Here is an 11,570-nt window from a genome sequence, read left to right on the forward strand (position 1 = left end):
GTTGGAGCAAACTTGTCACATTACCCAAAGGTAGCTGTTAAGATTAGATGATGCCAGAAATACTAAATGTGCATTCGTGTGTGTGTGTGTGTGTGTGTGTGTGTGTGTGTGTGTGTGTGTGTGTAGACTCTTTTCTGCTGGGACAGGTGGATCCAGTGAGGGGATTGAGTGTGCTTTGAGAACACAGTTGTATCGGCTTTCGGTGTTAACAGTTTTTATAAATGCTTAGACCTGGAGACTCCCTCTAGAAAACACCTCTCGTCCCTCCCTCATCAAGACCCTTCACCCTCTGGGGCTCATTTATTTAGGCTCATGAACATCTATCTGAAGATAGAAGTAATTTGTGACTGTTTTCCATTTTAATGAAGTTTGAAACACATTTTCTAAGAATTTATAGGGTTTACCAGTGCTGTGGAAAGCATCGAGAGATGGAGAGCTAATCAACCTGAACTTGCCCTTGTGAGTGCTCATGCAGTGTTGTAGTAGAATAGTTTAGGAAGAAACTGAGGTAAGATGTATGGGGGCTCCTGACTCTTCTCTGATCTCTGACTCTCTTGGGCAAGGCTTGGTCATCTTGTCAAGCCATGGGACCCTCAATGTCTTTCCATTGCTCTTCATCTCCACCCCCCCTGCTTCAGCTCTGGAATCACATAAATATGCTGTCCCTCCCAGTCTGGGTCCAGGCTCTGACATATTAGGGACCTGGGCAGATGTGGAGTTGAGTGAATGGTTCTCAGATCCTCTGCAAGGTAAAGATGCCTGCTTTCCAGTTGCTCAGTGTACGACTGTGACTAAGACCCTCAGACTTGAAGGCTCGTGCTTAAGAGCTTGAAGTCACAGTCGTAACTGTTGGGATCACTTCTGGGGGACAGATCCTGAAGCATGTATCTACTTCAATCACTGGGCAATACAGGGAACTGCTTGGGGTGGCTGGGGTCCTCCGACTAGTCACATTCCAGATCACTGGTGTTGTCAGCAGCGGCTGCTGCTTCAGCCCACATTTTGGGGGCATTTATATACCTGAACAGACTAGGGGATCAGATTTCTCTGAGCCATTGGGCAGTAATTGATCAGAGGGAGTCCTGGGACCATGGGATGTCTCTGGTTCTGCACTGTCTAGAAGTCCCTTGACCGCTGCACCCTACCCTTCTCTGAGGGGCTCTGAAACCCTCCATGTCTTGAGCTCTGGTCTCTGGGGATCTCACTTGGACCTCCCGAAATATTATGATGTGTCCATCATATAAGGTCACTCGGGTATGGATTCAAGCCATAAAGTCTTTTATTAACTGGCAACTAAACTGGGTGTTCAGGACCTGAGTGTAGTCCCAAAGTGCGAGCTTTTAAGCACAAAAGTCACATCCTGTGTTGACGCCTCAATTAGCAAGAATACTTAGCTGAGATACGGTGCTGCTTTTGCCGGAGAATAAACCCGTTTAGCATTCCGCAGGGTACTGTGGATGGAGAGCCTCTTTATCCTTCAACATCATTTACTCTTAATTTGTTTTGATGACATTTTTCCTTAAGTATATTTTAACAACAACGTTGTGGGAAGCACAACGGGCAGAATAATGTTAGAGCAAGTTTCTCCTGGGAGAAACTTTCTGAGCAGTTAGCATTAGTGCGTGTGATTCTTTCATACAGCCCTTCCACGCCCAGGCTTTCGCACTTTTTAAGACGATGCACGCATCCATGTGGCTCTTACTATGTCAGGAAATACGGACACACTCTGAAGGGAAGGGGACAGACACAAGGGGTTTTTAATGCTACAGAAATGAACATGCCAGCTTGACGCCACGTGTAAAAGGTTCAGCCCTCAGACGGTAAAGCTGGCACATGGTCACCACAGCGTACGTGTTGCGCCTGTTCAGAAGCACCTTCTGTAGAGGAAGAAAGGCCCATGTTCCTCGTACTCAAGGCGATGGACCCACAGTGGTTGAAAACCCTGGAGCGAGGCCAGGATAGAACCACCAGTCCAGACTGCGGTGTCTCTCTCGGGCAGCACATTTACCTGTGGGGTGTCGTTGGGACACATGCTGCTCAGTTCCTTCTGCAGACGGTTGGGGAAACCCCTGAGCATAGTGCTGCCCCCACAGAGCAGGATGTTCCCCATGAGGTCTCGTTTGAGTGCAATGTCACACTTGTTAAGGCAGGACACGGTTTGGGTGTGGAGGCCCAGCTGCATGGACTTGATTAGAGATGGCTTGAAGAACATCTCTGAGCAGAGGAACCTCTCTTGACCCAGACGGATCTCTTTCCCATCAGGCAGAGTATAATGGATCTCGTGTTCACTGGGAGGGATTTTCTTCTCTTCAATGGGGTCCAGGGCCACAAAGCAGCATTTCGTCTTGATGTCTTCCACAATACTAATGTGGTCCTCAGAGAAGTGTTTTCCACAGTTGTTCATCAGGTTCATCAGGTAGTTCGTTAGGTCAGATCCTGCATAGTCTAGCCTCCCTGTGATGCTGGGCAAAGGATAACCCTCATAGATGGGGACCACATAGGACACACCATGTCCGACCTCCACCACCAGGCCAGAGGTGCGTCCGTAGGAGTACATGGACAGGCGGGACTGGTAGGCGATGTGCATTGCAGGCGTGTTAAAGGTCTCAAAAAGCATCTCGGCGTACTTCTCTCTGTTGGTATGAGGACTCAGTGGTGGGTCTGAAACCAGGACCGCATGTTCCTCTGGGGCGATCTTCATCTCCTGTCGGAAGAGGTATTCCCAGATGTCCTGTACTGTGTCCCAGTCCACAATGATGCCATGACGCAGGGGGTTGACCAGTTTGAGATGTATATCTGGGTTAAAGAGCTCACGCCCCACAAAGGTCTCTTTGCGATTATCCCCAGTCTTGGCTGTCTCCATGTAGGGCTTGCCCACTGTTGTTGAGATCTTATGAGTGGGCTTTGGCAGGCCAGCAAAGCCACATTTACAGAAGCCAGTACCTAGGTCCACAACCACTGCTTTGGTCACCTCTAGCCTTGGCCTATCCTTGGACACAGCTGACTTGACAGGCTCTTCTTTCTCAGCATTGTCCCGACGGACCCATACTGCCCTCTTTGCTGGGCCATCTCTTAGGGAGGCAGTCTGGAGGACCTGTGTCTGCATGGAGGTCTGGTCACTAGCTTTCTTGGCAGGCCCGTCCCCGATGTTTGCTGTCTGTGGAGCCCACACAGCATCCAGAGACATACTGCTCTCAGAAAGCTCTCGATCCTGCTGGCTACAAGGCCTGAAAGGCTTAAATCAGAGGACAGCTTGAGAATCTGCCCAACAGTGACATCACTGATTGTGACATAATTCAGCAACCCAGGGCTTTCTAGACACTGGAGAGTGGTGCTAGGGTACATTAGAGATACTATCTTTCAAGTCCCACCCCCCAATTCTGTAGGAAAGATTGATTTGTTCATAGTGGTTGAGTGCCTGTGACATGCAAAGCACCTAAGAGTACCACAGTAAAAAGAGGAGCAACAGAATCCCGCCCTTATCTGGTCTGCATTCTAGTTGGTGTGCACGGGGGTCGGGTGGAGTGGGGAGGGGGAGAGCACAACATATTTATTGGTTGAACAAAAAATAAAATTTAGAAAAGTTTTTAGAGAAAAATCAGAGAAGAGAAAGAAAGGGGATGGGCCAAGCCGATGTGGTGTAGGCAAGCCTCCCTGAGCTGGCAGTAGTGTAGAGAGCTGAAGGTGACCAGGTGACATGTGTTAGGGATGCAGTAGGTGCAGAGGACTAAGTCACATGGCTGGTGAGTTAGTGCAGGGGCAAGCAGGACACAGCCAGCTCCAGCCCATGGCGGTGTATGAACCAATTGGAGTAGCCATACTCATGTCCCTTATGGATTGCCTGGGAGTCTGGCAAACTGTTGAATCAACATCACAAAGACTGACCCAAAAGCTGAATGAAAATAAATGTGACTGGTCTCTGAGAGAACACGTTTGCTGACCCCAACTGACGGAATTTGCAAGAAGGCCGATGTGACCATAGGAAAGAACATGGAAGTTTAGATGGGGTGGGTGGGAAAAGTAAGCCTGGTGGGGACAAACAGGTTCCGTCAGGCGTGGGCTATTGTGAGGGCTTCACTCTAGGTGGGCAGGGTTAGAAAGCACTAGAGAAATTAGGACAGATTGATACCATCTGAGTTAATTTTTACCGGAGTCTACTGTTGCTGTAGTAATTGACAGGCCCTGCTGCCTCACTTTTGGGTACTAAGGTGACGAAAACATAACCGTAAGAAGAACTATTTTTGAACATAGGCTTGCACTCCTTCATTAGAGTCATAGAGTATGCACTGAATCAGACGCCGCTCAGTCCCACAGTGGGAACATTAAGGCTCAGGTGTACATACAACGTCCAGAAGAAGACAGCCTTCCTCAACATGTCCTGCACACACATGTTGACACCTGCCGTGTGTCTGAGGCTGCTTGACCATCTAACTCCAGCTGGATCCACTGGATCCCATATCCACCACACTTAGTGCAGAGGTCTTTAGACCTGGTTAATTGGTGTTGGATGAACTCCAGTTAAAGAATTATCACCCTGAACCTCTACACTAAGTGCAGAACCCAAACTCTAACCTTATGCCTCCCTCACCTTAGACCTTACCCTCAGCTCTGCTAGATGTGAGACAAACACTATGCTGACGGGTTCCTTCCTCTCAGGAGGTGGTGGCAGGTCCCCATGGCCTTAGATGTGAGATGAAAAGGGCAAGAGGCTGCTAGTTTCATTATGGAATGCCCTTGGCCTTGAGGAGTGAAAGAGGGGCAGGCACAGGCTCTCTGAGTGTTGTGACTAAAACGGAAGCAGCCTTCAAGGTCTTTAAGAGATTTGGTTAATTGGTATTGGGTGAACTAAAGTTAAAGTTACTATAACTCTTAAAAAACAGTTTTCTCTTGAATTCTGAACCTCTTTAAGGTTCTGCCCAGCCCCAATATTCTGCAAAAATAACATACCAGAAGTACCTGGTGCTCTGCCTGATTTTGTTTAGGGGCTCAAATTATCAATGTCAAGGAGCAGAGGAGGAAATAAAAGAATTAATTATCACTGAATGATCAGTCATGGACAGGTGAGAGGGAACAGAAGGCACCGAGGCCCCGTCCGGTCCTGGAGCAAACTGTTATTCACGGACGTGTGTGGAGGGCAAGAAGAGCAAGCCCCCCCTCAACCCCCATCTAAATGGATCATTCCTGGTGACATCACAACCCAAGTGGTTGTCAAGGTACTGCTGGAGGTGGGCTCTCATTTCTCCCCAGGAGCTCTAGGGTGTGGATGTAGGAAGGTGAGGAAGGGAGGCAGATGGCGACAAAGAACAACCCTAGCCCTAAGCCCATGGGCACAGCTCAGGGAGATCCTGGAGAGGCAGGAACACTGCCAGCCCCCGAGGCTGGCATTCGGGACACAGGTTCCACTCAACTGAAGGCAAAACCCAAGAAAATACGGAAGATCAAGGCGCTGGTCATTGACCTGGGCTCCCAGTACTGTAAGTGCGGCTACGCGGGAGAGCCGAGGCCCACCTATTTCATCTCCTCTACTGTGGGCAAGCGCAGTGCCGAGATGGCTGCAGATGCTGGAGACACCTTCAAGGAGACGTATGTCGGCCATGAGCTGCTCAACATGGAGGCATCTCTGAAGCTGGTTAACCCACTGAAGCACGGAGTTGTGGTGGACTGGGATTGTATCCAGAACATCTGGGAGTACATCTTCCATACCGCCATGAAGATCCTCCCGGAAGAGCATGCTGTGCTGGTATCAGACCCTCCGCTCAGCCCCACCAGCAACCGGGAGAAGTACGCTGAGCTCATGTTCGAGACCTTTGGCATTCCTGCCATGCATGTGACCTCCCAGGCGCTACTGTCCATCTACTCATATGGCAAGACCTCCGGGTTGGTGGTGGAGAGCGGACATGGCGTGTCGCATGTGGTGCCCATCTCTGAAGGGGATCTGCTGCCGGGCCTGCCCAGCCGCGTAGACTATGCGGGCTGCGACCTCACCAACTACCTCATGCAGCTACTCAATGAGGCAGGGCACAAGTTTTCAGACGACCACCTGCACATCATAGAACACATCAAGAAGAAGTGCTGCTATGCCGCGCTGCTGCCAGAGGAAGAGATGAGCCTGGGCCTGGATGAGCTGCACGTCGACTACGAGCTCCCGGATGGGAAAGTCATCACCATTGGCCAGGAGCGCTTCCGCTGCTCCGAGATGCTCTTCAAGCCCTCTTTGGTGGGCAGCACCCAGCCTGGCCTCCCTGAGCTCACCGCGACCTGCCTCGACCGCTGCCAGGGCACTGGCTTCAAGGAGGAGATGGCTGCTAACGTGCTGCTGTGTGGTGGCTGCACCATGCTGGATGGCTTCCCCGAGCGTTTCCAGAGGGAGCTGAGTCTCCTGTGCCCAGGGGACAGCCCTACAGTGGCAGCTGCTCCGGAGAGGAAGACGTCAGTGTGGACCGGCGGCTCCATCCTGGCCTCGTTGCAGGCCTTCCAGCAGCTTTGGGTCAGCAAAGAAGAGTTTGAGGAGCGGGGCTGTGCAGCCATCTACAGCAAGTGCTAAGGGGCGGGCCCCACAGGCAAGAGCTGGAGAGCAGTGGCCCTCCCTGGGGTCACTCTATACCTTTACAGAATTTCGCATAAAAGTTTAACCTGTAACGGTCATGTCTGGTCTGGCGTTCTTGGTCGAATCTGATAGCGGGTGGGGAGAAGTTGAGGTTAGAGATGATAACCCTTTCCTTAGTGTTTATGACTCCGTCTAGTCGCCAGATGTGAGACATAACTTCTCCTGGGAGACAATGTGAATGGGGGAACTGCTGTGGCAGTGTTTCCAGAAAGCCAGGCAGCTCGAAATGAGTGGCGAGTCTTATAAAAATGGCTGGTGTCTGAGTCAAACCAGAGTGAGCTACTCCCAGACCCTTCAGGGCTCTAAGCCAGTACATCCCACTTCCTGTGCTAGCTCCAATTGCATGTCTGTCTGTTTTCCATCTGTCCTTCACAATGGCCTTGCCCTGGAGCAATGGTGCATGGAAGGGCCAAGACTGGGAAGGCCTCTTATTGAAATATTAAAAGCAATACCCCACTTTTCCCTTCACAAAAGAACGACTACATAAGAATTTTGTTCAAAGTCTTAGAGAATGTCTGATACGCAGATGCAAAGACTAATGGGCATCCACCCATCAGTTGTCTTGTGTATCCCCTTCTGCTCTGTCCCTGAGGTTAGACCTGGAGAGTCTTGAGAGCAGGAACTGAACCTCCCAGATGCTCTTCAAGCCCTCCCTTCAAACCAATCTCTTGTTAACTTGTGTCTAAAGAGCCCTCTTGATTTTTTTTTTTTTTTTTGGCAAATTACCAATCCCCCTCTCTCTTTAAAGTATATAAAATATCCCTTTCACATGAGAGAAAATGGGTCAAAATTTCGTAGTCAACTTTAGGCTTTAAAATTAAGGCCAGTAGCTTAGCAAAGGAGAGTTTTGTCTTACCTGAGGTTTCCAGAGCCATGAGTGACACATCCTACTTGGCATGGCACCTGCAGTGCCTGTCCAGGCTGCCTGGTCTCTCCTCACTAAATATTACCAGGTATGCACCAAGTGTTATTCAAATACCCTTTTTAAAAAAAATTGGCCTGTTTTATTATTTATTTTTAATTTTAGTTTTATTTCACTATCTGGGCTGGATGACCTGGAACTCACAAAGATCCATCTGCATATACCTCTCAAGTGCTGGGATTAGTGTGACAACCAGGCTCAGCTTGTACAGAATGTTTTAAGGAATCAACTTGAGGGCTGGAGAGATGGCTCAGTGGTTAAGAACACTGACTGCTCTTCCAGAGGTCCTGAGTTCAAATCCTGAGTTGAACTCAGAATTATCTGGTGTGTCTGAAGACCGCAATAGTGTACTCATATAAGTAAAATGAATCTTTAAAAAAATAAACTTAATTTTGATATAAGTCACTACATTTTTTTGTTTGTTTGCAGACTGGAGAGATGGCCGAATGGTTAGCACAGGCATTGCTCTCATAGAGGTTCTGAGTTTGGCTCCTAATGACACCTCTGTTGGGCGGTAACTAACACCTGTAACTAGAGCCTCCAGGAGCTCAAGGAGATGAGAAACTGCACTGTGCACACATTACCCACACAGAGGGAGACTTCAAAATCTCTCTGAGAAAGGTTTTGTTTGACTATTATATTTTTTCTGGCCAACCACTGGGAAGTTAAGGTAGAGATGTGGCCCGTTTGGTATGTATGCTGGGCTGCTTTTAATATCTGCTAAGAGTTGATAGTTAAATATTCTGGAGTAACTTGAAACTTGCCATGATGGGACCATTTACACCGACAGAGCAAATCCGTCTCCTCAAGCTTGTTTAAATTGGGAGAGGGGGGAGAGTAGTAGATCATCACTTGTGAAGGCAATTCCAAAAAAAATAAATAAATAAAAAAACCAAAACAAAAAACAAAAACAACAAAAAACTCCAAACCAAAAACCAAAAACCAAAACAAAAACAAACAAAAAACCAAAACGAAACAAACATAAAAACCAAACAAGAACAGCAGACTCAAATGTGAATGGTGGTCCCCTCAGGCGGTTCAATAGACCGGGGAAAGAAACAAGGACCCCATATTTGAAAAGTTCTCTGAGCAGTTCTAATAGACACTCTATTAAGTTGTTCAGAAGAAAGTGTGACGCATACAGTCCATATTTCAAGCAAACCAGAAGTTTATTTGACATTAGTGGGACAAGCCAATTGTGCTGGTGCCCAAGATGCCACTCCTTGGAGTCAGGGCAGCTGTGTGCAAGCTCTGCTCTCCCTCAACCCCTCATCCACTTATCTGTCTCCTCTCCCGGGCTATGCTCACGGATGTGCCGAGGTGTGCTGGTTCGTTTTATGTCAACTTGACACAAGCTAAAGTCATCTAAGAGGACCCCTGTCAAGAAAATGCCTCCATGTAATTGGACTTGTAGGGCTGGAGAGACGGCTCAGTGGTTAAGAGCACTGACTGCTCTTCCAGAGGTCCTGAGTTCAAATCCCAGCAACCACATGGTGACTCATAACCATCTGTAATGGGATCCGATGCCCTCTTCTGGTGGGTCTGTGGATGGCTATAGTGTACTCAGGTGAAAATAAATAAATCTTTGAAAGATTGGGCTTGTAGGCAGGCCTACATTTTCTTAACTAGTGATTGGTGTGGGTGGGCACAGCTCTCATGTAGGTGGGCTGGTGGTCCTGAGTTCGATAAGGAAGTAGAGTGAAAAAAGAAGGTAGGAGAAGCAAGCCAGTAGGCAGCACTCCTCCGTGGCCTCCCATCAGCTCCTGCTTCCAAGTTCCTTGCTTGAGCTCCTGTCCTCACTTCTTTCAGTGAGGAACAGTGATGTAGAGGTATAAGGGTAATAAACTTTCCTCCCTGAGTTGCTTCAGTCACGGTGTTTGGTCACAATGATAGTAACCTTAATTAGGACAGATTTTTTTTTTTACCAGGATAGTAGGGTATTACCATGACAGATGTGATCATATTGTTTTGGGAAGGATTGTGGAAAGACATTGGGACACTGGCCAAGAGAAGCCATTGAATGTTCAAAGCTTGGTGAGCTGCTCTGTGGGAGCTTGGAAGAAAGGAGTGTTGAGAGAAATGCAGACGGTGGGAGCCTGTCTTGGGAAGTTTCAGAGGGAAGTGTAAAGACTCTGTCGGGGCCATTCGCTATTTTGAATTAAGATGCTGTGGTTCTGGTGGACTGGGACTGAAGAACCAGCTACAACTAACAAAATACCAGAACTGCTAAAGCGAAACTTTGATTTGCTGGGATACTCGGTGCTGGTAAGATGGAACTAAGAAATTAGCAATGATTCAGAGGAGATCAGGATTGCTGAAATCTAGGAAGTATTTCCTTAGGGTCAGCCCATAGAGGCTATGATCCAGAGGTGTCCAATGTTGTACCTTGTGTTGGCAGCTTATCTTGGTAGTGTGTAAGAGTCACCCAGGTTTTGAAGGCATGAAGGGCCATGGATAGCACCTGAGGCTTGCCACTGGGAGAGGTCAGGGAAGGCCATTGGTGGAGGTGCAGGGCTAAAGGGGTCATGCAGAGAAGTTGAGTCTCAGTACCATGAAGAGGGCCCAGAAGAGCCTGTTGGTAAAAGCTCAGCCCAGTTGCAGCCAGAGATCCCAGAATTTTGGAGATGCCAGTACCATGGGATGACCACCAAGAGCAGCAGCAGTGGTGGAGTGGAGCTGGCCTGAGAAAGGAGGTAATGTGTGTGTGCCACAGAAGGTAGAGCTGGAGAAGCCCAGAAAATTGAGGCTGGTAGAATCTCAGAATATGTCTCCATAAGGTCAAGCCTACAGATAATTTTCTTAGTTAGAAATTGATGAAATAGGGTCCAGTCCACTGTGGGTAGTACCACCCCTAGGCTGTAGAACCCAGGATTCTACAAGAACGCAGGTTGAACAAATCATAGGGCAAGCCAGTAAGCAGTCCCCTCCATGGCCTCTGCACCAGCTCCTGCCTCCAGGTTCCTGCTCCATTTTGAGTTCCTGTCCTGGCTGCAACCATTAAACAGTGTTGAGGAAATGTAAGCCAAGTAAACTGTTTCTACCCCAAGTTGCTTTGGTCATGGTAATAGCAACAGTACCCCTAACTAGGATACCGGACAAGAAACTTCCGCCACCTACCTCTCTATGTTACTGTGACCATGGTTATGTCTGCCTTGGCTTCTGTCATCATGAAAGGACAGTGACCTCACTTGTCCTTCTCAGCATCATGGACCACTGATCTTGGCCTGAAGCAGGTGCTCAGTTTGTTTCTGCTAGACCTAAGAGGTATTTTCTAAGAGTCTCAAACCTGATGGTATATTACACTCACCTGGGGAGTGCCTGAGTTTACCCTGAATAAAATCAGAATGTCTGTGGTGGAGCAGTTACCCTGGCATGACCGCAAAAGCCCTCGATTCTGATGTGTAGCCCAGTTGAGAACTGCTGCTCTAGGGAAGCCTCGAGGGCCAGTCTTTTCCATTTGCACAGTTAGAAATGCCAGCATATCTAGCAATATCTAAATGCATTGCAACTCACCCTGGAAATGTGTCTCCTGAGATGTCAATCTGCTCCTTCAGCATTCTAGAGGGGTCTGAAAAGGATCCAGGCCTCCAAGTTTCGGCACTTACGTAAGTATGTAAATTGACATAAATCAAATGAGTCACCGAAAGGCAGAGTTCTGGCAGAGTCAAGCTAGGAAACCCTGGAGTTACCTCAGAAACAGAACAAACAAGGCCTGGAACAAAATGTCCTTTTGATAACACCCGCTTGACTCTAGTCAAACGCCAATGGAAAAGCCATGCCCAAGCCCCCTGGAACTCTGATGTCTTCAGGCGAGAACCCGGTGCAAGAGGGTTCTGTGCAAGATTTGCACTTTTTAACCCTCTCATTCCACAGAAGTAGGGGTCCTGTTCATAATCCTCCTACCAGGCGTTAGTGGTTCCACACAGAGCTGAGCCTCCATTCCTGCTCAGTTACAAACGGGATGAGATGTGAGTCTGCTCAGCACTCAACCCGCCATCTCTCCATCCCCCACCCCAGTCCTCTGCTACTGTGGGGCTCGGT

General features: G+C 48.5%; 2 protein-coding genes across 2 annotated transcripts; one reads left to right on the top strand and one right to left on the bottom strand.

Annotated features, from left to right (window-relative positions):
• Positions 1-1,727: 1,727 nt before the first annotated feature.
• Actl7a (actin like 7A) lies at positions 1,728-3,201 on the bottom strand. The gene has a single exon (XM_032889858.1). It carries the CDS (start codon positions 3,185-3,187, stop codon positions 1,865-1,867), a length of 1,323 nt encoding a protein of 440 aa, XP_032745749.1. The 5' UTR covers positions 3,188-3,201; the 3' UTR covers positions 1,728-1,864.
• A 1,904-nt stretch (positions 3,202-5,105) lies between these two features.
• On the top strand, positions 5,106-6,639 carry Actl7b (actin like 7B). The gene has a single exon (XM_032889867.1). The coding sequence runs from the start codon at positions 5,291-5,293 to the stop codon at positions 6,542-6,544; it is 1,254 nt and encodes a 417-aa protein (XP_032745758.1). The 5' UTR covers positions 5,106-5,290; the 3' UTR covers positions 6,545-6,639.
• Positions 6,640-11,570: the final 4,931 nt, after the last annotated feature.

This window comes from Rattus rattus, chromosome 1 (assembly GCF_011064425.1).
Source record: "Rattus rattus isolate New Zealand chromosome 1, Rrattus_CSIRO_v1, whole genome shotgun sequence".
Lineage (NCBI taxonomy): Eukaryota > Metazoa > Chordata > Mammalia > Rodentia > Muridae > Rattus > Rattus rattus.